We start from the raw sequence: 27986 nt of genomic DNA, 5'->3' as shown, positions 1-27986 counted from the left end.
GGCCCTGACTTTCTGAATAAGTGTGTCTTGGGAAAGGCAAAAGCATGGGGCTCACCAGCTTTCTTCCTGAGAACGCCTAGAAAAAAGAGAAAACCAGAGGGAGACATCAGTAACAAACTTGAACTTTTAGGTTGGTTTTCATAGTGAATCTGAAAATAATCTGTACAAGCAGGACTTCCTCAGGGTATGGTCCAAAAAGTCAAGATAGCAGCCACAACAGTGCAATCCAAACTCCGCTTGTCATTTATGTGCACTGGACACACACAAAAAAGTTGAGCTTTGTATCATCGTGGCCACCCTCTTGACCTTTTGGGCCATACCCTGCAGATACTCCTGGTTATATGAGACAATGGCAGCAAAAGAGGACCTTCCTGGTTCAATTCTTTTCCCTCTCAAACTGAACACAATAGATGTGGCTCTTTGGCATAAGGCCAAGTCCACGTGCTAAAAATGTGAGGGTTTTGGGGTTTTTTTTTTGGGGGGGGAGGGTTGGATAGATGGTGTGAGGTGTTAAGAAATAATGTTTCCCTTGAAAAATATAGTAATAGGAAAAGGCTGCATGCAGACAGCTAGCACGCAAAGAAGAAGGTTAAGAAATAACTTTCTCCTGGCAAATTTAATTTTTTAAAATGCAGGGGATTTTTCGTTTTGTTAAAAAAAAAAAAAGTGCACTCCTTCATTCTTGTAAACTGACTCGTTGTACAACCCCGTGAACAACTTTCGCGTAGATAGCTGGGCTAAAAATACAATAGATTGCCATTTTCTCACCTGCAATTTCTATTGGAACAATATTACCAAACAATTGTTTGTTTAGAGAACTTCAGAAAATGAAATTTAAATCCTTTGGAGATAAGTGAAATGTGGTTAACTTAAGAATTCCACAGTGAGAAATAATAAATTGCTTAAGGTGTATTAAGGTGCCACAATCACACATTTTATCACTAATGTGTATTCCTCTCTTTACTACTGAAGTTTTTGCTTTCATAAAAGAGCTGTATTTTTGTGGGGAAATCCTCAGGTTCCACCTTCTGATTACCAGTCCATCAACATATTTAATACCTCACCTTCCATCTTGCCACTCGGTCTCATTGTGGGCCAGTTATCCTTTTCCCCCCAAGGAAATTAAACACATAAAAAACTTTCCAAATGAGAGAGGGGATCTTTTGAACTGCACTTCCTTTTTGATTTAAATGAAAGCAGCTGAAATGGGCGTGCTTCTCAGAGATCACAGACCAGATGTTAGATATATAATGATTTGATCACTTAGGCATGTACAGTATATGTAACTCTACCCTACTTTTAACATTTAAATTCTCTTAACAAGTGCAAAGTACCCACAATCCAATCCTATTCCCCATACCCTTTCTGGATTACATGTAGCTCTAATGCATTGTATAAAGCTATCAAAGGACTGTTAATGAGATCATTAGTTGAAACATTTAGACAATGAAAGAAAGCGTACAATTCAGCCTTTCTTCTTAGATGGTCAGCCTCTTAATGTTTTTGGATGCATCAGATCAAAGTTTAAAATGCAGCTTCATCTAGATGAGAAAGAAGCAACATGGGACCCATCAGGTATTTCGCATAACAACTGTATGATTTTAGTATGCTGTCAGAAGCTGATGAACTGGGAGACCAAAACATCCAAAGGTTGCAAGTAAAGATAAACAGTTCTAATAGATTTTAAACAGTGGCCAAGCTAGACCTGTGTTGCTGGAAACCCTTTCTTTTCTTTTTTCTTTTCTTTTGTTGTTACCCTTAGTAAATTTGAAATGTTACTCCCTATGACTGCCAGAATATCAGTTCTGGTACTTTTGAAGTTTTTTTTTTTTTCATTTTGATGCTAATTCTTTTTCTGTTCCCCCACCCACTCCACCACCACCACTTCAATACTGTACTTAGATATATTCCAGGAAATTGGAAGATATTCCACCCCATGTAAAAAATGTCAACAAGCTGATGAAGTGCTAACATGCCATGCTTTGATTCCTTCTAAAGGCAAATAAGAGATTTTCCTAAAGGCCATTACAAGAAAGAAAAGGTTAATTTCCCCACCCCTCCATTCTTTCAAGACTGAAGGCTAGGACAGAGCCTTCTAATTATAATATAGGTCTTTGGGGAGAAGAATAATTTGATTTATTCTATTTTGGTCCTTGGGGTCCAGCTATGCATGATAACTCTGACCAGATCTCTCAGAATGTTATGCTTGACTTCAGAACATCCACTGAATTACTAATTCTGATCAGGGAAAGGCTGCTGGAAAGGGATGGGGTTAACCCTTTTCTGTTGTATCCAATCCAGGACCTCCACCCAGTTTCTAGCCACCCTTGGTGCTTCCTATCAGGAAAACAGCAGGGTAGGAAAGGGGTTAACCATCTCCTTCTCTCCCCTCACCCCCACTCCTTGTTTCTCTGATCAAATTAACAGTGCCTCATAGCTGCTTTGAAGTCAAGAAAAAGACATCTGGAGAACTGGTCATGGATCTTCCATGTCGACATGTTAACACGTGGACTTAAAAGTGGTTTCTGAGCCTGTCTCCTGCTGTGGGAGTTACAGGCAAGAGAAAGCAATGCTTTAGATAAAATGCAAATGGCCATCCTAAAAAGACTTCCAATTTTTCTGCATTTGGGGGATGTTGGAATGTACCAACTATGCATTGTGCCTGAAATGCCTTCCTAGTCCCACTCGGTTTGTTCAGCACTATATGTTTTTGACAACGGCCTTCTTTCTTGGTCTTCGCCTGATTCTGTTTTGGAAGCATCTGAAACGGGAAACAGGAATGCTATGGAAAGCTACAAAGATCCAACACGGGATGGAACCAGTGGAGGAGCTGGCATTTAGTCTGACGAAAGTCTGACGAAAGTTGAATAGACTACGCACGGGTACAACAAGGTCCAGAGACACTCTAAACAAATGAGGCTCTCTGGTGGATTCTGTTCTTTGTGATTGTGGTGACATGCAGACAACAACACATATGTAGACCTCTCCTTTGTATCCTGATCAGTGTACACTTGAGGACCTCATGGCAGCGTGAGAAAACACAATTATTGTTGCTAGTTTCTGGGCAAGATCTGTTTAATGTGTACATATTTTAATCTTGTACTGTATTTTATATTTTAAATGTTTTGTCATAGAGTACGCCTTATTTTAATTATGATGGTTCTGACACGAATAGACCAAAAAATGATTCTCTTCTGTGACCTGGATGGGGGAACCTTTCCAGTTTCACCAGTGCAGGATTTGTTGACTATTCCTTGATTTGGTGAACCTAACAAGGTTGAGGGGAAAAAATAATAATAACTTCATAGATTTCAGTCAGGTTGATTTTCTTCCTTAGTCTCCTCCAAACGTGGCTACCTGGTCAAAGATGTGGGGGAAAACAAAGCAGGGAAAACATTCTCTCACCTTTGTTGGCCTAGAAAGCAGAATTGAAGAAAATGGTTGTGGGACAAGTTAGAAAGACATGTTGAGATTCCATCCAGATTTGTTTGGAGGACGGTATATGCCGTGGGTGGGAAGAGATTGCTGTGCTTCTAGTGTGATGGCTTTTAAAATCAGGAGCACCACTTGTATGTGGATGGCAAATGTCCCCCATTGTTTTTAAACAGAGGGATTTATTCACTATAATTAGGGCATTTAAAAATATACATGGGGCTTCGGCTTCGGCTGCCTTCCTTGGCTTGTTTCAGAATTGCAAGCGATGCCCTCTCTTTCTCTCCAAGAGCTGGTGCAAGGCCACACATAGTGTAATTTTTTTTCTTTGAATTGTTCCTAAAGGGATATTTCTTGTGATGCACCAGAAGCCACTTTTTAGATTTCCCCTTATTTTGACAGAATTATTCAAAGCTAGCTTTGCCAAGAGAAACCCAGGATGGTTGATGGGGCACACACAGGTTTGTGCGTGAATCCGTGCTGTGAACACAGAGTATGCAACTGTCTTAGCTAATATTTTTCCCACTTAATAGTTATCTGCCAAATCCATGTGCACCACCTTTAAAAAGTGTGCTTATGTATTACTGGAGATACATAATATATGCTTTCATTGATTGCCTGTTAACTCTTCCATATAATCTTGGGCTGATCCTTCCTTTGGCCCCCAAGACCATAAATCTCCCCTCTCAATCTTGCTCTCTACAGACAGATAGGCATTGATTGTTAAGTGCCTGGGTTTTATGAAATAAAGCCTTTTGTAAGGCTTTCCCGTGGTCTGCAATTTCAGATATTTAAAAATATGTCTTTGCCGACTTCATAGAGAAAGATGAAGAAGTCTCACCTATTGAATGTGCTGTTCGCCCTGTTTTAACTTTCATTTGAGATGAAAAAATAAAATTCAAATAAATGTTTTGAGCCCAATCATCCCCTTATTTACATTTTTATAACAAGATTGTTCCACCTGCATTCCATGCAAGTTTTTTTTTTAAAAAAAACAATGCAGTTCACTGCTGCATTTAAAAAAAAACACTGAAAAATGCTGAAAAAGTTGCAAACATTTGTACCCCCAAAAAATGCAGTTCATTTCTGCATTTTATTGGTACAAATAGCTGCAAACGTTTTCAGCATTTTTCAGTGTATGCAATTTTATAAGTGTGTATTAAACAAAATTCTCTGAAAAAGTCTTAAACAACTGCTTTATGAAATTTGGGTGAGTGTGAATTTCAAAAGCAGGCTGTGTTTTGATTTTCCATCCTGAAATGACAAAAGTAAGTTCATCTTGAAATGTTTGTAACTACTATGCAAACAATATTCCCAGCTAGTGTCTTACACAAAGTCAGCCAAGGCAAATCTCCTCCTCCTTCTCCTTTGCTCTGTTTTGGAGCAAAGCTGCCTTTAAACAGAAATTCCTTGTTCATGGTAATGACGGGCATAGATTGAGATTCCTTGCGTTTGCAAACTTTTGGCGCTTGTGTCATTAGAAGGCTCATCTCATGCCTCAATTTTGTCTAGGAACTCAGCCTTGTTCATCTACACCAGAGGTCCCCAACCTTTTGGGAACCAGGGACCGGTTACACGGAGACAGGTTTTTCCGTGGACCGGAGGGGTGTGTGGTTTGGTGTGCTGCCTGCATCCCACAGATGGGGCTTTGATTGTTTGTGCAGCCCAGTTGCTGGCATGCTGGGGCCTGGTACCGGCCCATGGATCGGGGGTTGGGGACCCCAAATCTACACTACAGCAAAAGGTTTATTAATAAGAGTGTTTTTTTTCTAAGAATACCCTATTTTGTTTTTGTTGTAATTGTAAAGAGGAAGGGTTCTATTCCCTTATAGCTGGCATGAAAATCTGTCCTGAATTTTGTAATCTGTTAAAAACATTAGAGGTTTTGTGGTCTGCCGGACATTTTCTAGCATAAAGAAATGATGAAAGCACATCCTAAAGAAGGCATGGTAAAAAAATTGCCATGGGGAGAGAAGAAGGAAAGGGGAACATAATTATTTACTTTTCTGCATACTTTGTTCATTTATTATCTTCAAGTCAACCCTGAGTCCTGGCAATTACATGATCAAATCTCTGCAGTTTTCTAGGCAGCATTTTCAGAAGTGGTTTCCCATTGTCATCTCCTTATGGTTGAGAGAGAGAGAGAGTGACTCGCCCAAAGTCACTCTTGGTTGGCTTCTTGGTCTAAAACAGGAATAAAACTCAGGTTCTCTCACTCCTAGTCCAATACTTTAAGCCCTGGACCAAACTGACTCTCTTCTGTCCTGGCACTTACAGCTTAATTTCCTTCGAAGACCAAGCACTTCCATTTCACCTCCCCTAAAAATTGTGTGAAATTTATTTTTATTAGCTCCTGCCCTGCTTGTGAACATTTATGCCAATTGGGTTTTTAAAAAAACATCTTTATAAATGAGAACTAAAAGTGTGAAATCTCAACACTCCAGGACTTGCACACAAACTGAACAGCAATAAACTAAGATAAGCTAGGCCAGTCATTATATAACCTATTCCCTTTGCATGTCCTTCCCTCCCTCCCTCCCTCCTTCCTCCCCCCCCCTCTCTCTCTCTCTCACACACACACACACACAGACACACACAGACACACACCTAATTTTCTGATTATTCTTGATTCCACTCCCCCCCCTGCCAACAGTGCAGGAATCAATCAGCTGGCTGCAATCCAGGATATGCACTGGAAAGGATCTGTCTGCAGTTTCTCAACCAACTTTCGGGAAATTGGTCCTGATGTGGTCTCAGCAGTGAGGGCTTAGGAGCAAATAGCTGAGATACCCCAACAATTGCTAGTTTTAGGGGTAGTCTTATATTTGAAATTATGTCTAGGAATGAGAACCACATATGGCCAGGATTTACAGCTCTCTCTTTTTTGGTGGGACAAGGGCTGCCATTGGCTTTGAAGTGAAAACTGGAGGTTATATGCTGAAAATTGGGCAACCTCAAGACAAAATTTCAATTTCATTCCAATTAAATTAAATTGACTCAAAGTCATTAACATGGATGCTCTCCATATATTTAATCATCTCTGCCTTCTGTCCCTAAAAATGTTGAAAGTCTTCTGTGGACAGTTCTGAATTTGTACTTCTAATGTACACCTTTGGGATTTTCTTGTCAATTTCTCACATAATATCTCCCAATGCCAAAATACCAGTTGGTTGTCAGGATTCTTGCTTGAATTCACGCTAGAAAGTATATACAGTATGGCAGCGAATTGATCGTAGTTATTGCACTAGATATTTCAAAAGACTAACATCAAATTCGTTCCCTTTAACACAGAAAAAAAATGGTGTTCCTTTCCTTACCTGGGCCTCAAATACTAATGCTTAATTCAGTAACTCCAACTCTGATCTATATTTTGCCACCCTGTAAAACAGGCAACCTGGTGTCTCCCAGATGTTTTGGATTAAAATCCCACATTCTTTTGCCATTGGCCATGCTGGCTGGAGCTTGTGGAAGTTGAAGTTCAAAACATCTGGAGGGCATCACGTAGCTTTTGCTATGCAGAGTAAATGCAAATGTTGCTGGATTACAATGTCTAGAAGCCCAAGCCACTGCAGTGAAAACGGAACGAACAAATGAGTAAATAAATGGTTAGCATGAGGGATGCTGGGAGTTGTAGTTCACTGAAGTCTACTAGACCGCACGTTTATCCTTTGCTATTCAGATTAAAGAGAATTGCTAGTAGCTTTTTCAAAGAGTTGAAGATAGGCATATTTAAACAAGAGTCAGTCTACAAACCCAATGCATTCTGATTTATTTGATACAGCTCGTTAAAATTCTCACTTTCCAAGTAACCGGTCATCTATATGGTATAAGTAGATAAATAAAAACATATTATCATCAACTTTTTATTATGGGACTTTTTTTATCTAAACATGGTTCTTGAATTCACCTTTTTTAATGGTTGAGAAAGGGGATTGTTTTCCAGGAGTTTCACCCATAATAATGCTAACTTCGGTTGAATGGATGTAAAACACAAGATCTCTTCAATCATCAGGGGCTGCCACAAAGAAGAGGGAGTCAAGCTATTCTCCAAAGCACCTGAAGGTAGGACAAGAAGCAACGGATGGAAACTAACCAAAGAGAGAAGCAACCTAGAACTAAGGAGAAATTTCCTGACAGTTAGAACAATTAATCGGTGGAATAACCTGTCTCCAGAAGCTGTGAATGCTCCAACACTGGAAGTTTTTAAGAAGAGACTGGACAGCCATTTGTCTGAAATGATAGGATTTCCTGCCTGAGCAGGGGGTTGGACTAGAATGACCTCCAAGGTCCCTTCCAACTTATTATTATTATTATTATTATTATTATTATTATTATTATTATCATCATCATCATCATCATCATCATCATCATCATCATCATCATATTTGAACTGATGATACCAACTATCTTCTTGGCAATAGGATCAGCTTTTCTCAATCTCTGAAAGGAATTGTATTCTCATACTTCTGGAGAGTACCAAATTGGAGAAAAAAATTATTATGAAAGCATGCACATTGTCCAATGTTTAATGCTGGAATTCATCTCCCAATGTTATGGTTCTGACTCCAGGACAGACAGACCTATGCATGAAAACTTGATTTCTCTTATAACTTCCTCTTGCTGCAAAAAAATTAGTTGTTTCAGCTTGATCTAGTAGTCGATTTCTGGGTAATCAGCAATAAATCTTCTCCTAATTATTTAGCAAAAGCAACAACAAAATAAGCCCACCTGACTCCTAAATTAAGGCATTAAAATGAAGAGGATTTTGGAAAACACATGGCCTTAGAAAGAGGCAATGACAAACTACTTCTGAAAGTTCTACCAAGAAAACTACAGATATTTACTCAGGCAGAAGCCAAAAAGCAAGACAAACCTGAGGGCACAAAAAAAATTTGCATAAGATACCAAATAAATAAAATGTCAGCAGAAAAAGCAAGTTATGGGAGTGTTATCTGACAGGACCCAGAAGGACAGCCCGCCCATTGGAGGTTAGATTGGAACTAATCCTGCTTGCCTTTCCAAAGGCTCTAATGCATAAAGTCTAAAGACATGGTTCTATCAACTTGCCTAGGAATCCAGTTATGGTTTAGAACCTACCAGATAGTTATTTGGATGGATCCATCACTTGGATTTGCCTGCTTTTTATATTTCTCAATTTTAATTTTGGTTCCCTAATTAGGTTTTTAATTTGGTTTGAAAGGGAGCTACTGATATTTGTATTTTGTCTATTGGTTGTGTTATTTGGTTGTTCTTAATTATGTGAATTGCCCAGGGTCGCAAATGTGAGATGGGTAGCTATGCAAATCGAATGAATGAATAAATAAAAATAACTAATATAGCTTAAAGTAACTGTGGCAAAAGAATTCCATATCCCTACATCTATATAAATATGAAGTTAATATGAGTATATATGTTATCAAGGATTTTGCTGTGTATTACTCTGAATTACCTCTCACTCCGCCATTCTACTTCCTTTTCTTTGGCAGCAGATCTCAAAGTGGTTCACCACATCATTTTTACATTTTATATGATGGTAAAATAAACTTAAGAGTTGCCCGACTTTCAATTTTGGAAAAAATAATTGGAAGCCTAGTGGTGCACCAGCATAACTAACTAAGCAAAATGAAAGCAAGCAGAGATTTTTCTTTTTTTTTTCTTTCAAAAAATTAATCCACTGCCATCTAAATATTCATGATGTAATTTATGGACATCTGGAGACCACAGATTCTCTATCACTTTCTTGAAAATTGTAAAACTTAACTCTGACCTTGAGAAGGAGATGGGAGAGGTAAAATTTACTGAGCCCTGGGAAAGTAGAAAACGTGCAAAAAAGAATTCCCTTGACTTTGCTGCATGTAAAAATGCACTGGAAAGGATCTGGAAAGGAGCAGAGAAGGTTTCAGACACATTTTCAAAATTGATTGATTGGTTGATTGATTGATTGATTTATGTTTCCTATTTCTAAAATGGTTTCGGACACATTTTCAAAATTAATTAATTAGTTAATTAGTTAATTAATTAATTAATATTTCCTATTTCTAAACCATCCATCTCCCTTAGAGGGTTTTGTTAATAGTCCTTACAACAGTAAAGCCGCTTTTCCTAGAACCCCCTATGTCTATTCTTTGACCTGGCCTATGCTGAAGGGCGGATAATGGCGTTCTGGGAATTGCAATTCTGACATGTCATTTGAGCAAGGCTGAAAATTAAAACTTCGCTAATTTGGATTAAGTGATCTTGAGTTTGCACTCTTGCTTAGGAGCAGTCTTCCCAAATGGCAAACTCCATTACTTTTACTACTTTGAGATGATGATGGAAGCAATAGCTTAGGCTCATCGAGAAAGCATTAAGTCGGGGATGGCTTTTTAAGAATATCAGAAATTTTGAGCGTGCAAGAGGCACGTGGGAAGCACTTTCAAATTTCTTTTTAAATAACACCGCAGCACTAAACATTTGAAAATAAAATATCAGCATGCTTAAAGAAAAAAGAAAAGCTACATAAGAGCATTTTTCTCAAAAAAACAACAACAACCCCTATAGGAAGAAATTGATTTGTAGACTATGAGAGAATAAAAAATGATAAAACATCCATCATTGAAGGACCTCTGTTGCAGATCCATTGGTTCCAATATATTTCCAGTTCTCTCTTCCCATCCCCATTTCCTTCATTTCCCTGAAGGAATTGTTGGGCAGGCAATTTGGACCTTTACAGATGTTTTGGACTTTGCATCCCATAATCATTAAGCTGTATTATCCAGGGAATCATGGGAGCTGTTGCTTCCCAAAAGGGACTGGGGAGCATGAAGGTGTTTATCTGTGATCCTGGGGTTTTATGTGTGCCCTCTCAGTTTGCAAATGAATCTGTGTGAATTTAGTATAGCCTCTAATAATTTAAGAATTAAAGAATGATGGTAATGATGACAACAAAAAAAATATGCTTTTGTGGGGGCAAAAATCAACACTCTTATGAGAAGTGCTAAGGAGCTTTCAGCTGACTACTATTTCAGAAGAGTATTATTATTTCACTTCTAATTAGTTAATATTAAGGGCAAGCACATTTTGCGAACGGGTCCAATTTGAACTTCACTTTTAAAAAAACATAGTATTAGGAAATCACAGCAAATAAAGACCAGTCTGAAGCAACATTCCCTCAATCAAATCAAGCAAAACTAAAATGCCCCCAAGAAGTCTGATGAGGCAGAAAATATTTTCTTGTCCACCATATATCTAACAGCCAAGCAATTCTTCATGGTGGAAGAGATAGCAGGACCTCAGAGGAATACCTACTCTAACTAAAGTCCTACATGGCATGGGGCTAAAGCCCTATATGGCATGGGATCAGGCCACCTACAGAACTGGCTTCATCCTATCCCATCAGCCTATCCCAGCCGATCAGACAGGGAAGGTGTGTTGCAGATTCCATCAGTCAAAGAATTCCGATTGACGGGGTCTTCTTTGCCTGCATTATGGAATATCCTTGCCTTGGAGGTGAGGTTGGCCCACAATCTCCTGGCCTTCTGAAAGGAGGTCAGAAGATGGCTCTGCAGCCATGCATGGGAAGTCCAAAGGAGTATACAGTAGTGCGGTTGATTAGTGCCACAAGAGTCCTCCCTTGGCCTTCATCAACCAATTTTCACCAGGGTTAAATTGCCTCCTTGAACCAGTCTCCCCCCCCCCCCGAATTCATTAATTACAGGGTAATAAAAAGGGAGTTAAAAAAAAATTGGCTCCTTGAATATTTTCTTGCCTCTTCAAAATGTTTTATAACTTAATAATCTATTAAATTTTTAATTTCAAACTTAAACTTAAAACGTTTATTTCTCAAACACTGTTTTGTATTTTGATACTGTACTATACACCTCCCAGAGTCCTGCCTTAAAGGTGATGGGGGGTCCAAAACTGCAAAATATAAAATAAATAAAAATAAATAAATAAATAAATACATAAATAAATACATAAATAAAATTGCACATAGGAGAAGGCAATCTTTTAGAGATATCTTGGCTGTAAGCAATTGCCAAGCTAAATCCTAAGATCTCCAAACTTTTAGCAGCTGTATGCAGATAGGTGAAAATGTTTTTGAATCGTAAGAAAGTGTGGGAAAATCTGTGATAGAATGCGGCTTTTGTGGATAGTTGGGCTAACTTCCATATTGTTTCCGATGGTTGCAGCATCTATGCCAATTGCTAGAAGAAGCAAAAAAGGAAAGGAAAAAAAACCCATGAACTTAAATTGCTGTTGAATGTTGTATGGGAATTGGGATTTTATTTTGAAAGGAAGTTTTCCAAATAATAATGGCGAGAGAAAAGAGGAAAAAGAAAGGAGCAACATTGTGTTGAAAAAAATTTGGCCCTGTATGTCATGGATCTATTTGGATCCATATATGAGTGTGTATGTGCGCACGTGCATGCATGAATGCACACACATACGTAAAAGAGAAAGTCATCGTAAGATCTTGGTTTTCTTACAGTCAGTTGATGTGCAGAAACGGGCAAGTAAATTTTTTCACGGCTTGCAAATAAACATGATAATCATCTATTGTGTTCACTTACCGGTAAATACAATTCAGTTCTCTCTCTCTCTCTCTGCATTGAAGTAAATTAAAGGGAAAGTGAGGGAGGGACACGCCTTGAAGAAAATGTGAGATAGTATCATGAATGAGGACTCTCTTTTGCATAAAATTGGCCGTGATAATCTATGTGCCTAGATATACTAGAAATAATTCTTCGAATTTCAAGAGAAATGCTATACTATGCTGTACATCTCATCTCAATGGAAAACTCTGTCGCCAGGTGACCTTTAAAGCTTAGTTACCCAGTTTTTAATGGGCAAATGCAGCCTATTCTCCTTTCCTATAGTTCTTTTAATACAATCTTTAAAGTGAATTTGGATTGGGGACTTCCAACTTTTTGTAAGGGAGATCTTTTTTATCAAGCAGAACTCACAGCCAGCTGACTGTGTGGGTCTAAGCAAAGACTTAGAGAGCACCATCATTATCTTCTAAGCATTTTTTTTCTACTTAGAATATTTTACCAACACTAAATTGGTCCAGAGACTTTTTTTTCAGCATGCATGAGTATATATTTTTCCTTAACATGAGCATTCTAAATCTGGGAGTTTTTTTTTTGGGGGGGGGGGAGGTTGGGGGGTTGGTTAAATAAACCATATTTGAAAAAAATGTCAATTTGAGCATGTTATACCATTTTGCCACAGGAAGTTTAATTTGGATACCTTTCCACTCAAATGTGTCCTAGATTTATATTTATCTAGTTATGGTATTTATTCACTGCCTCAATCCAATCAGGCTGTCTGAATCAATAACAACAGTGTGGGATTTCCAAATACAAACTGATAAAGTCTTGGCATGTAATTGTGGTTGAAAAGACAAAGAAGTGTGGATAATTGATGTGTGGTAATACCAGGAGGGACAGAGAATAAAAGACAAAGAACGGGGAGAAGATCACGACGCATCAAGATCTGAAAATTGAAAATGAAAGATTGTGGCATAAATTGGTCATGGTGGTAATCGGCACATTGGATGCCTTACCAAAAAACTTTGGCCGGCACTTAGAAAATCTGTAGATTGATAAAATTTCTGCCTGTCAATTACAAAAAGCCACGCTACTTGGACCGGCACACATACTACACCAATACATTACAACATCCCAGGTTTTTGGGAAGAACTTGATGCATATGAAGGCCAACCCCAGCTAAAGAACTGGCAGCTGTAATTGCTGTGCATATAAATATAAATATAAAAATAAGAATAGCACAAAAAAGGTGCATTATAAAGCTAATTCAGCATCGACGACTCCACCATGAATCCCCAAGGAGACTCCAATTTCTGGAGGGTCATAAAAGTTGGGGCCATCTTCAGTTAGTGCATAGGATGGGAACCCTGTTATACCTTGTGGTAAGTGGCTGGTTGAATTATCTCCCATCGCCTCTGCCAGTGGGTGCTATTGGAAAGAGCCAGACAGATATGATAGCAGCTATAACTTCCTTCTTCAGTGACTGGTTATTCCTCCAGGAATAGAGCCATCGGGAGAAATATTATGATTTAAAAGTCTCCTTGGACTGATTGTCTCATCTGCTTTTGGTACCCAGGTATCAAGTGTATCAAACCGACTCAGCCTCTAGCCAACATTATCAAAAAGCAAAAGGATCTCTGCATGTGTTTATGCTTGCTAAGGCAACTTGATTCCCATGCCATATTTAGCCCTGACTACAGTAACATCTTGATAGCTTGCTTGCCTAAAAGTAAAAGCCATGATGTAAAATAAACACAGGTTCTGATTCCATTACTTGCAATTTAATTTCAGTTAAACAATCTCTTATTTTTACTATCTGCAAAACTCATGATCTGAGAACAGCTTTGGGGGAGGGGGGAGGAAACCCTATACAATGGCAAGACTTTACAATATTAAGCCCAGAATGCTCTTTTCTGTCTGTCCTCAGACATTTGGGGTTGCTTTTTAAGAGGAAAAAAAAAGGCTGCTTTCAATTGCCAGTTTCATCCGAGAGGCATCAAAATAAAATAAAATAAACACATTGTCGTATTACAATTAGATATGGTCTGTATTGCCCAGTTCACTGTGAGACTCTTTAAATTTTAAACCTAAAAAAATAATAATTAAAAAATCAAGAATTTAACACATCAAAGAGACTAATTTGATTGTGCAAGGACAAATCTGCTTTTTTCTACCCTGTGAGTTATATTCCTCAATACAATTCTACATAATTCAATCCTAATAAGACACCGTTACTGTTTATCTGTCAGTTCCCCCGTCTGTCCCAGTAATACCTGTTGACGGAGTGGCACTACTCTGAAGGAGTAGGTCTATTATTTGGGGACTCCGGGACTTGTGGGTCCCACTAGAAAAGCAGATGGAGGCTCTGAACCAGGGAAGCCTTCACCCAGCTTCAGTTGATGTGCTACTGCATTCTCACCTAAGCAGAAGGACCTTACTCCTGTGACTTACGTCCTTGTCACTATCCATTTAGACTAATGCAATGCTCTCTACCACTTTACATGGGGCTGCCTGTGAAGACTCTGGGGAAGCTGCAATCGGTTCAAAACACAGTGGCCTGTGTGCTTACTATCATTTACCAGTGATAGCAATTATATACAGTACGATCTGTACACTAGTGGCCAACAATTTTCCAAGTGTAATATAAAGTACCGGTACTAATCTATTATATTTCTCTGAAATAAGACTGGGTCTTGTATTAACTTTTGCTCCAAAAGACTCATTAGGGCTTATTTTTTTCATGTACAATAATCTACATTTCTTCAAATAAATAATGTCAATAATATTTATTTATATTTAATTATATATTAATATTATTATTGTTGTGTTGCAAAGGACATACTAAATATGTCCGTCTGGCTGATGATCTTAACTGGGGCTTATTTTGGGGGTAGGGCTTATATTACAAGCATCCTGAAAAATCATGCTAGGACTTGTTTTCCGGTTAGGTCTTATTTTCGGGGAAATACGGTATAAAGCTCTACTTAGTTTGGCACCAAGATATCTGCAGGACCTCACTCTCCCATTGGAACCAGCTCAACTAGTTCAATGTAGCCAGCAAAATCTGTGAACGGTCCTCTGCTTTAGGGAAGTGAGAGAGACTGAAATTTCATAGTGGCCCCAGCCTCAGGGACCTCCCGGTTGGTTCTTCCTTTGAGCTGAAAATAGAGCTCTTCTGGAAGATGTTTGGGCCGTGATATCATCTTATTGAGTTATAGATTGGCTTTCTTATTTCATTAGTATTCTGTGTTGATTAATTGGCTTGCGCATCTTTTAATTGTGTACTTGTATTTGTATTTTGGTTATTTTATCTTGTGAGCCACTGAGAGTCCTTCAGGGATTTTAGTGGTCTATCAATGTCATAAACAAATAATATATATTCTTTCAGCTACATGCTAGTTGTGTCTAGAATATAAATAAATCTTGGGCTGACTTTCCTTTACAGGTGCAATTTCCTTCCACTGAGGATTCATTACCAATTGAATTTATCCAGGAAACTGAACTGATTGCACACCGGGGTTTTGTCTACCCCTGGGGAACTTTAAAGAAACAAGGTGATGGGCTTAATTTGAACAGGAGCTTGCACTTTTGACAGTGGGAAATTCCGCATCTAAAATGATCGTTTCTTCCAGCTGCCCTCCCTGCAGACCACATCTCTTTGCGTTGCGTTGCGTCTCCGATGCAGCATTTCCCCAGAACAATGTAAGGCTGGGTGTAAAGCTGGCAGGGTAGTCAAACCAAATATGAAATGATTTTTTTATTGAGGGTTCAGTTCAACCCAGAAGACATGTAATCAGAGGAGCTGGTCTAAATTTGTCTTTTTATTTATTTGTGGCTTAGAGAGGAGAGATAATTTTGTTTCTTGGGCGATACAGTGATAAGGTATGGGAGATAAATGCTCAAAGAAGGGCTTCCGTCAGTCACTGAGCCATCCCTTCTGTTTCTTTAGGAAGTCTGCAGTCTCTCCAAAAAGACAGCAGTGGCAGATTAAGGCAAACACTTAAATCTGCATTTGATCAAGGTTGCAGTTCGGGTGATGAAACCCTTGGAGATCATTATTGAAAATGGTCAAGGTCAAATTCATAAAGAGATCAAATTGGAGGTTTTGCTGATAACGAGGAAGCAGTGCAATAAAGGCGACTGTGAATGGAATTATGAAATGTTCTGCCCAGATAGTGAATGGAAGGTGGGCTGCCAAATAGCCTAAGAGTGTGATGATAATGTGAAAGTAAAGCCTAAGTGAAAATACAGGCGATGCTTGACAAATGGTTCAGTATGGGGAACCATTGAGCAGGGAGTAAAAACAAGCACGCATGATTTCCCCTTGGTTGTTCATGATATTTCTGGATAGTTTAAACGTGTTTGGGGGTGGCACTGAAGGTATGATGGTTCAGGATATGAACGTGCACTTATTTGTGTATGCAGAAGATGTTGTCGGCTGCAGATTTCAATGCTTCTCGGCAAATTGTTATGATGCGGTGAGGCATACAGCGCTGAAAGCTAATGCATCGAGGATCAACATAGATGCACTGGGTAAAGGAAATCACAAGTTACATAAATAGGGAAAAACCTAAGTGGATGAAATGTGTCTAATTTGGTAAAAGGTTTACTAAAGCATGGGGAATAGGTGGGGAAATTTTAAGACAAGCTAATGCTGGTATGAAGGTGGTGGAGAGAATGTAGGCAATTGTGAAGCCGGGATGTTTTTGGAAAGGAGCAAAAGCGGCTGTGTAAACGAAAGTTGGAGAAGGAAGAAAGAAGTGCCCATTGGGGGATTGGGGGAGGCATAAGGTCAGGAATTAACAGTGATGAATGAATTGACTGCAACGGTGAATGATTGAAAAAGTCATGAGGTGCAAAAAGAAAAAAAAAGAAAGAAAAAAGAAAAAAATAGAAAAGAATGATTTCCAACATTCTTTGGTACAGATATAAATAAAATAAAAAATTCAATCTCTTATTCTAAGGTTAAATTTGTCTACATTACTTCTATAATCCCATTAATCATCCAATCAAAAAAAAAATTCATTTCTTTCACTTTCTCACAACAAAAATAAATAAATCCAAAAGTGGTTTCCAAGCAGAAATAAAATTGGTCCTTTCTTTAATCAAAGCTGTCAATTTTGCCATCTCTGCCAACTCCATCAGCTTCACCAAGGCATTCCTCCGTTATAGATACTCGTAAGTTTTTTCATCTTTTGTGCATATAAAAATCTTGCCGCTACATAAAAAACTGTACATAAAAAACAAAGTTCCATAAGATCTTTCATTCTGTTTGTCTATTAAAACAAAACAAAAAAAATCTTTGGTTTCACTTGTACTTTATTTTTTTAAAATCTTTTTTTCCCCTTGCTTATCTTTTAATCTTGGGGGGGGGGTTAAAAATCAATAAAGTTAACATAAAAAGGAATTTTAAAAAGAAAAAAGTCATGGTTAGGTGGAGTTGACAAGTTCTTCCCAAAAAAAAAGAGGTGAGGAGATGGAAGAAAAGGTAACACATGATTCAGTGTACTACGTAGATGTAATAGGAGCAGCAATGTTTTCCTCAGAGGACAGAAAGATAAGAAGAGGTAAAGTGAATGGTGTTTCTGTACACTTGATTTTAACTATAATTCTTTCTCTTATTTCATACCATAAATTTCCTTTGCTTATTATTTTTTACCGCTTTTCTGGGCTTTGCATAGCATGGTGAAAGGGAATAATATGATGAATATGTGCATGTATATATTTTATTACACACTGTGCTTTTTACATTAACTTGTTTTTATAACCTGCGACCCAAAATAGGCTGACATAAGGGTAGAGTGCAGAAAAACATAGGTTTTTTCCCCCCAAATCACTAAACCTAAGGATTATGGGCTGCTACCTTTACAACAGAGAGAAGGAGCAGGTCTAGAAGTTACTTCTTTAAGGAATCTATCATTTATGTAGTGTAGAAGCTATAACTGACCTCGAGGATGCATGATCTTCGGTATGAATCTACTAAGGCATTTCCCGTCTCTTTCAGCAGAATCATTAATTTTTAACCTACCTCCTAAACACACGTTCTAAGGAGTAAGCCCAAAATCCCAAATCTGGACCTGCAAAAATCCAAAGTACCACTAGTTGGCATCAAAGGGATGTTGAAAAGCATTGACTTTTTGCTGCCATCTAATGGTTGCCGGAGGTTTTGCAGCTTAGCTTTAGTGGCTGCGGAGTAGCATATGGTGTTTTTTAGCAGATATACATACGGTAGAACTGTACTATTTTTTTTTAAATCACAGAATAGGAAGCACTACAGTTCTATTTATATAAATATCAGTACTCCCCAGCAGTTTAGCATGCACCTTAGGATTTCTCTTTTCCGATTCACTTTGTATTTGTAAGTGCTTTTTCAATCTAGTTTATTTACATAGGAAGAGATTATGAAAATGCTAATCAATTAATTAAAAATGAATACAATAGCCCACTTTACTGTCACACTGATCTATCATGCCATAACTCATTGTTACAGCCCATACCAAAAGCTTCTGATCCAGCTCCTGGCACTTCCAAGCAGAGGGTAGAAATCCTGGAAAGTTTTATTTCCACAGAGAACATGAACAACAGAAGGTAGACTTGGGATTAAGAGTAATTTACCGCAGATCAGGAAGGATTGTCTATTTCCAGTAGTCTAATGGTCATAATAATTGGGAAAAATTTTTCATGAAATTATACTATTAAAATCATAAAATCTTGCAGGAGTGGGAGAAAAAAAAGGGCAAATCTATGTGTGAAAGGCATTAACTCTTATACTATTATTAATTCCTAGCCTAAGCTAGAATTTTTTTTCTTTTCATTATGTTTTTTCTTTGCTCTTTTGAAAAGAACAAGACCCTTTTGTTGTCCTAAAAAAAACAAGTACATTCTTCAACCATACCATAGACAAAACGGATAAGATGGATCAAGGGTCTGAGTCAATCATCAATCATCTTCCTGTGTTTCTCAATAGCAGAACTTGTGCAACTATATCCTGGAACTTCATGTGCTTGGTCACTCATTGGAATGTGAGACTTACTATCTGATGGAGAAATGTTTTATTTATTCCTGTGTTCTGTTGTAGCCTGGCAAGTAGGGTTGACTTGATGCTCAAACTGAGCTCTGCTTTCATATTTGTTGGTTTATGATTTTTGTAAAAAAAACTGTATTGTTTCTTGCGTACAGTTTTGACTTATTTGATTAACAGTTATAAAAATATAATATAAAAACGTGGTCTAGTTGTGTGGCAGAAGAAAGGTGGAAGACAGTCCCTTTGTGGCTGCGTTCAAGCAAAGAGTAGAAAGCTGTCTGCCTGGGATGTTTTAATTTGGGTTCCTACACTGAACATGGGATTTGACCTGATATCCTCAATGGTCACCTTCAATTCCAGGTTTATCTGAACAGGGATTAATTCTTGGACTGACGCAGGATAGCCATACATGTATATTAGCTACAGTGGACTCTAAAATGCAAATACTGTACCATGCAGTAAAATTGGAATAAAGGCATGTAACTATGAAGGTGTTGTGGGTGGAGGTTAGAAGTATACCGGACTGCCAGAAATCCACCAAGGTAGCCAAGAAGACCTAAGACAACATCTGTTGAGAAGATATCCTATGCGAGCTCCAAAACTGTGAATTAAAGCTAAATATAAGAGATGAGAACGTGGAGGCATCCATCAGGTTACAGGGAGGTCTCCTTTGATCAGGAAAAGTGACTCTCTAGGGCTTCTGATTTATGCATTTATTTGTCAGAATTATATCCTACCTTTCCTCTAGGATCGCAAAGTGGCAGATGTGGCCCTTCATTTTGAGAGTAATTGGCCCAAAGTCACCCTGTGAGCTTCCATGGTTAAAGGTGGATTTTAACTTGGATCTTCCCCAGTCCAGCAGCTTAACACATACTGGCTCAAGATAGGACTTTTTTTTTCTACCTAACTGGAAGAACTTAAGACTTTCCATATATAACATGTGTGTTTTCCCAAGGAGTGTATGTATATCTTCCCCAAGGACATATGGCATGTTTAGATTTATTCATTTATTTGGTTTTTATCCAGCCACTATTACTTTGTAAATAACTCAAGGCAGCAAACATAATATTCCCTACTCCTATTTTTCCCACAACAGCAACCCTATGAGGTGGGTTGGGATGAGAGAGTGTGATGGACCCAAAGTCACCCAGGTAGCTTTCATGCCTAAGGCAGGACTAGAACTCACACTCTCCTGGTTTCTAGGTCTACACCCGAAGCACTACACCAAACTGATGCTGATGGACAAATGAAGATTCACTGTGTGCTAAACAGGCATCTGTGTTGGCAATATAGATTAGTGAGCAATCGGCTGAAAGGGCTGCCTGTGAAACAGTGGAAAGCTCTGGGCAGAGCAATGCCTATTCATGCAATCAAATTTTCACATGAAAAATTTCCAGATGCCGCCTTTATATCAAATATATAATAACAGAAAGAAACACTGGCAGTTCCAGGACCTAAAAAAGTCTGGACTTTCTCTTGCCCTGAGTCTGATTAGGATATTTTCTCTTTTCTGAGTACAAAGGGGGGGGAAACAAATGCCCTAAATAGTAATGATCAGATTTCAGCTGTTGTTTATTAAGAATAGCAATAGCTATAGCGCTTAGACTTATATACCGCTTCACAGTGCTTGACAGCCCTCTCTAAGTGGTTTATAGAGTAAACATATTGCCCCCAACAATCTGGGTCCTCATTTTACCGACCTCGGAAGGATGGTAAGGCTGAGTCAACCTTGAGCCGGTGAGACTTGAACTGCTGAACTGCTGGCAGTCATTATCATTAAGAAATTATGTTTAATACATGAACTGGAGTAGGACTGAAGGCTGGGGTTCACATGCCAAGTTAAATTCCTTTGGAAGCCCTGCTCTGCGTAGATGGGAATGTTAAACCCAGGCAAAGTAGAAGGTGTTGCCTGGGTACAATTCTACTTGAGTGGTATATATAACTAGATTAGGTTGCAGGATGACCCTTATTTTATCTCAGGGACAAAGTACAAGCAGCTCACATCTCTCACTTGCATGTTAGAGGGATGATGAACAGCAGATATTGACCAGAAGGCCACCAATTTCTACCCAAGTAAGACCACCAACATGGAGAGGACATCCCAACTTGAGCTGCATGCAAATGCCAATTTATTACTTAATTCTGAGCCTAAAGAATTCACTTCTCTCCATTCCTTCTCCTCTATAGCTTCCTGTGTCTTTTTCATGCATGTCGTAACTTTTTTGTTTAGAAGCCTGGGACGGGGCCTGTATTCCACTTTCTTTTTTAAATCTATCTATCTATCTATCTGTCTGTCTGTCTATCTATCTATCTATCTATCTATCTATCTATCTATCTATCTATCTATCTATCTATCTATCTATCTATCTATCCACTTTCTTTTTTAAATCTATCTATCTATCTGTCTGTCTGTCTGTCTGTCTGTCCGTCCGTCCGTCCGTCCGTCCGTCCGTCCGTCCGTCCGTCCGTCCATCCATCCATCCATCCATCTCCTTTTGATGTGAATTTCTTAAGGAGTTAAAACTACAGCATGCAAAGTAAATGAAAACTGTAAATCCAAGGGGAAAGAGTGGTTCTAGAGCAGATTGCTGGTCACTGATCTATTTTTGTTTGGTTTGGGGATTTTATTTGTATTTTTCGTAAGAGGAGAGAATGACTCAACTTTAACCAACTTGTGGGTTGGTACTGTCTCGACCCATCTACTTGCAATAGGACCTAACCACATCCTGAAGGCTCAGAAAAACGCTCCTGGGATTGATAGCTATCTGCCCCTTTTTCCTGGAGTAGCAGATTGCTCAATATATGAGAATGAGCAAATTCTGATATCGCTATTGTTCAAGAGAGCACAGAAGCAGCATCAAGGGAGACTTTGGAAGTTAGATCAGGTCTCCTTTCCCAGGTTCTTCTCTGCCCAACACAATCCTGGAGAGCAACCACCTTTCCCCTCAGCTCTAATTATTCTTTTTTATTCCCAATCCTGTCCCTAATTTTGAGCAATGCATGGGTCATACACATCAAGAAGAATGTTCCAGCATGTGGCAATGTGGCCTGGTGCTTTAGAAAATACCTTCCTGTGTGAGTGGCCATTGTCAAAAGTAAGATGCCAATGGCCCTTTTACAAAAGGAAGGAAAAAATGGGGGGAGGGGAGAGAAATAATTTCAGTTTTCCAGATCCCTAGTTTTGGCAAAACTGCGAAGTTTGAAAGCGAAGTAAATATTTTCTCTATGCATCCTTCCAGGGCCAGAGCTTTTCCACTATAAACTTATCTTTGTAACGATCTGCTTCGGCAAGAATGTAGCATAGCTTTTGACTAGCATAATCAAAATTCATATTTGCTTCTGCTGTATATTAAACATTCCGCAATCTTTTTTTAAAAAAAAACTGATTGGATACTTTTTGATTTTGACTGTATTGCAAAATCAGAATTGACCCTTTTTAAAGGTATTGGAAGCTGCTACAGGGAATGGCCGGTTAAAAAGAAAGATACAGCAGGAAAAAAATATATAGTGATCTTGTGAATGATTAATGGAAACTTTGTTTATTTTACGTAGTTTTTCCAGGGTTCTTCCTCCCCTCAACCCCTCAATAGTCAACCTGTAAAGATGCCTGGTTTGGCTAGAGGATTTATAGTATCATTTTATGTAATTTGTGTAGTTTCTAGATGAGGTAAATTGGGCTTACATGTAAGTATGTATAAAACTACAGCTTTCATTTTTTAAACCTATGTCATTTATTTGTCATTAAGTGGTCTCTTTTAAGTTGCACACTGTATATGCCTTTTACCATATTGTGCATCATTTTGCAATTTATCAGAGCTCATATATGTATACCTGCATAATTTTCACTCTACTGGAGTGGTCCCCAAACTTTGGGGAACCAGGGACCAGTTCCGTGGAGAGAGGTTTTTCCACGGACCAGAGGGGGGCATGGTTTTGTATGCTACCTGCATTCTGCAGATGAGGCTTTGCTTGTTTGCGCGACCCGGTTTCTGGCATGCCATGGCCCGGTGCCGGTCCACGGACTGGGGTTTGGGGACCTCTGCTCTACTGGCTGTAGAACTTTATTTGTAGCAATAGTGATTTCAGAATGCGATCACCTTTCAGGATAGTCATCTCCTGGGCAGCCACAAGTTTAAAGGCCTGTCCCGTGGAAATTGCTTCCTTCAAAAAGGCGAATGAAAGCTAAGATATGTTTATATGTTTAAATATGTTTAAATCCTTGATCCCGCAAGGAAACGGAGCAGGAATTTGTATATTGCTTCAGGCAACAAAATATCCTAGGTTGGCATTTCATCAGAAGCAGAAAAATTGTGGTTATTTAGGTATTCCTGATCTAAAGTCATTGACACTTGTGGGTTGTCTGGAGTTTAATCCACATTAATGCTTGGGCAACCAAAACAGAAGAGTTCCAGTGGACCCTTAGAGGGATGCGCTATTCATTTCAAATAATACACACACAAACACAACACACATATGTGTGCATGTGTGTTTATGTATGTATTATTTGAAATGAATAACGCAACCCTCTTTGTTTACATCAAACCAACAAGCCCTGCTATTTCTGATGCACAGGGTCACCAGAAAGACTCCACTGGAAATCTATACTCTAATCAACACCTACTCTTTATCAGTATATTGAGACAACAGTGGATTTTCTCACAGATAACCCCCCCCACACACACACACACAAATGGGTAAAAAGACTAAACCTTTATAGAAATGATGGGTGAAAGATATGGTGATAGATAATGATTTGAAGGGGACTTGGATGCATATAGATTTCTGTTTTTAGAAGGGAGCACTACAGCGCTCTGTACGCAAAAATGCTCTCCGGAAAGACTATAGAAATGACAAAGCCTTCAAAGTTGGATACCTTTCATGCTTGCTACTTTCCACGACAAGTAAATCTAAGCAGATCAAATAAAAATGCAGGTGAGATGGCAGAGACCTAGGAGCAAAGCTTCTCCCCCCCTCCCCCCGATAGGCTGAGATCAGTTTTGATGCTGTGATTCCAGAACAGTTCGACTAAAGGACATGTTTAGATCACATCCAACAAAACCGGGCCTTTAAAGAAAGGAAAAAGAAAATCAGTCGATATGTTCACGCTATGCAATTGTGTCATGTTCTTTCTGAAGTCATTCCCACTGACTTCAATAGGGCTTGCTTTCAAAAAAACATTTGCTTTGGGCTGCAATGCTTGGAGCTTTGCCCAAAGGCTTAAAAATAGATATTTTTTTCAGACTGGAAACACACGCTTAATAGGTTCTTTTGTTTGGGGAGATGTCAGGGAGGCAATATTGTTTGCCTTTGGTAGGGGTCTCTGTTGTCCAACCTGTTGCCTCCGCCTACTAAGCGGGTTATGCTGACAGGTGATGGTGGAACAAAAGTGAAAGCAAAATCTCCAGATATATCACTCTCAGAGCTCTTTTCCAAAAACAATCGGCCTGCCTGTCGCAGCTGGACATTGCCAGGATCTCAAGTCAATCTGGAGATCAGGTCTTCGGACCTGGAAACACTTATTCCTAATTCCAGCTGTGGGGCAGTTGCCTTGAGTTGTTTCCTAGTGGTGGAATTGACACTCTGCCCATGGTCAAAGTCACTCTATTTTGGGGGGGGGGGGTTAGCATTAATGCACGGTCAAATGCTACATCCTGATTCCGAAACCAGAAAGAGAGAGCTTTGTCCTCTGCCACCACTGGGATTTTTCCAGGGGAGTTGTAATGCTGGAAAAGGACAAGAGGCAGCTGGGGGGGGGGAGAAAAAAAAGGAGTGGGACGCAAGAGGAAACCTACCTGCTGTTGGACCTCAGTGGGATGCTGACATGGACCAGGCCCCTTCCATCCTCCAAACAGAGAAGGCATAGCTGAGCCTCTCATGGGCCAGGTAGTTGCAACTGGAGATCTTGTGGTCGAGCTCGTCACTCTGCAGGACCTGGTAGAGGAAGTCAATGTAACGGGCAGCCAGCTTGAGGGTCTGGATCTTGCTGAGTTTGTCTGAAGGCAGGGTGGGGATGATCTTGCGCAGCTCAGCGAAGGCGTCGTTGAGCGACTGGGTGCGCTGACGCTCCCGCACATTGGCAATCACCCGCTGCGTGTGCATGTCCTCAAAAGTCTGGGACACAGGACTGCGCTTGCTGCGCTTCCCCTGTGGCAAAGGGCTGCTGCTGTACTCTGGCGGGGCTGAAGTCAAGGGTTTACCCAGCTGGCTCCTCTTCCGAAGACTTTTCTTGGGCACCTTCTCACTTTCCTCCTCACTGGTTCCCAGGCTGCCCTCCGGTGAGTCTGGACACATGCTTTCCTCTTTCATCTTCTCCAAGTCGGCCTCCCTTTCCTTTCCGTGCCCAGGATGAGGAGCTGGACCTAGCAGCAGGCCACAGTGCATGTAAAGCCAATCAGGTTGAGCAAACTCCAGGACGGGGATCCCCCAAAGAGCTGATATTTGGAAGGCTTCAAATGATTTTTTTGTTGCTCCAACCTTCAGTGATCTGCTTATTCACCTTCCTTTCCCCCCTCCTTTAGGGCTTAAAGAGAGGAGGGACATTGCTAAAAGTCTCTTAAAGCCCTTTACGGATAGGGTAGGGAGTTTGAGGGGAGGGACTGTGTGCAGACCAATACAACCGTGCACAATAATGCAAACATCAAGGGAGCTTATGGGTTCCAGATTGCCTTCCCTTCCTTTTTCCTCGGCATTCTCTCTTCTCTCTCTCTCCCCCCCCCCCACTTCAGCTCTGAGACACAGATGCTCCAACCGGCCGCCTGGATGCCAGAGGTCATTCCCTTCACCGGCTGTAATTGACAGGGAACTGCCGGCCTGACACCCCCCCTCCCCTCAACTCTGCCCTCCAGGCTGATCTGTGGTGAATGGTGCCATCTTCACTTCTGGGTAGACGGTTGCCTGCCTGTTGCTTTGAGGTTCCCACTTTGGGCTCGGAGAATCCAGAGCTCTCTCACGTGAGCGGACCTCTGTTTGAGAAGCTGCGTCTCAGCGTTTGAATTAAACAGAAGGCTGTTCCCCCCCCCAAAAAGGCTCCACTTATATCGAAGAAACACAGATTTTTTTTGGCCCTGACTCTGTTTGCTACTACTGTTTAGCATTTGCTTGCTCCCTACTCTACCGAAGAAGCATGTGATAATTATACTCAGGTGATCCTTGACTTATAACCATTCGGTGAGTGACCATTCAGAGATACAACAGTATTAAAAAGTGACTTACAGCTAGTCCTCACACTTGCAACCGTCGTACCATTCCCCACAATCAGATGAGCGAAATTTGGGCTCTGGGCAACCGGCATTACAGTGGTTGCAGCATCCCAGGGGTGTCACGGGATCACCATCTGCAACCTTCCCAGCTGGCTTCCGGCAAGCAAAGTCAATGGGGGGGAAGCTGGATTCACTTAATAACTGCATGATTCGCTTAACAACTTTTTATTATGGTAAGCCACCTAGAGTAGCCCCAGAGTGAGATAGATGGCAGATAAATTAATAACAAATAAATAAAAATAAATAAAGGTAGTGATTTGTTTAACAATCCTGGTCAAAAAAAGGTTGTAAAATTGGGCATGGCTCGTTAAGAAATGCCTTGCTTAACAACAGAAATTCTGGTATTAATTGTCGTCGTTAAGTTGAAAACTATGTATGTCCAGTTTAATGAAGAGAAAGACGAGGGGTGACAGGATAGCCGTGTTCTAATATCTCAGGGGCTGCCACAAAGAAGAGGGAGTCAAGCTATTCTCCAAAGCGCCTGAAGGCAGGACAAGAAGCAACAGATGGAAACTAATCAAAGAGAGAAGCAACCTAGAACTAAGGAGAAACTTCCTGACAGTTAGAACAATTAACCAGTGGAACAACCTGCCTCCAGAAGCGGTGAATGCTCCAACACTGGAAGTTTTTTAAGAAGAAACTGGACAGCCATTTGTCTGAAATGGTATTGGGTTTCCTGCCTGAGTGGGGGGTTGGACTAGATGACCTTCAAGGTCCCTTCCAACTTTTTATTATTATTATTATTATTATTATTATTATTATTATTATTATTATTATTATTATTATTATTATTAATCATTACTACTAGTACTATCTGTAACACAGTCCCCTGTGGTTACTTAAAAGTAAGCTCACTGAATTCAATAGGACTTACTTACAAGTAATAATATACAGGCTAATAGACTTAATCCAGGGATGTCAAACTCGCAACGTCATGTGATGTGTCACGACGTAGCGTGACTTTTTTTCCATTGCCAGCAATGGGGTGGGCGTGGTTTCAGCATGACGCATCTGACCCATGGGCCGGCAGTTTGACACCCCTGACTTAATCAGCTAATGTTTTGGGCTGTGTGATCTTTACTTTTGAGGAGGCCACAGGCTTCCCTTACCTTCTAATTCATAGGCAGCATGGCCAAAAGCGCAGTTAATTATGGGAAATGTAGTTCAAAATATTGGGAAGGCACACAGCTGGGGATGGATAGCGATTGTAACTCTGTTTTGTATGGTTATTACAATAATCTGTTTTAAAAACTAACTTTTAAAATAACTTTTTTTCGTTAAAAAAAAGGGGGGAAAAGAATTATAGGATCTCACAATCTATAATATGCAAGGCAGCTAGGTTGAAGGTTAGGACGTCTGTGCAAATATATTTTCTGCTTCCAAGAAGAAGAAAATGAAGAAGCAGCCCCAATAAATCCAACCAAAAGCCATATTGCCATGGCATATAATAATAATAATAATAATAATAATAATAATAATAATAATAATAATAATAATAATAATAATAATATAATAATAATAATAATAATAATAATAATAATAATATGATGATGATGATGATGATGATGATGATGATGATGATGATGATGATGATGATGGAACGGACCTTGGAGGTCATCTAGTCCAACCCCCTGCTCAGGCAGCAGGAAACCCTATACCATTTCAGACAAATGGCTGTCCAGTCTCTTCTTAAAAACTTCCAGTGTTGGAGCATCTTCCTTTGCAGCTATTCTTCCCAAG

General features: G+C 39.6%; 1 protein-coding gene across 1 annotated transcript; it reads right to left on the bottom strand.

Annotated features, from left to right (window-relative positions):
• Nucleotides 1-58: 58 nt before the first annotated feature.
• Nucleotides 59-25561, bottom strand: LOC107288967 (twist-related protein 2-like). Its single transcript, XM_015817647.1, has 2 exons — nucleotides 24780-25561; nucleotides 59-76 (listed from the first exon to the last, which is right to left on the bottom strand). Exon 1 carries the CDS (start codon nucleotides 25366-25368, stop codon nucleotides 24793-24795), a length of 576 nt encoding a protein of 191 aa, XP_015673133.1. The 5' UTR covers nucleotides 25369-25561; the 3' UTR covers nucleotides 59-76; nucleotides 24780-24792.
• Nucleotides 25562-27986: the final 2425 nt, after the last annotated feature.

This window comes from Protobothrops mucrosquamatus, unplaced genomic scaffold, assembly GCF_001527695.2.
Source record: "Protobothrops mucrosquamatus isolate PMUCROS unplaced genomic scaffold, P.Mucros_1.0 scaffold616, whole genome shotgun sequence".
NCBI lineage: Eukaryota > Metazoa > Chordata > Lepidosauria > Squamata > Viperidae > Protobothrops > Protobothrops mucrosquamatus.
Note: the sequence above shows the minus strand (reverse complement) of the source record. Positions and strands in the feature narration are given on the sequence as shown.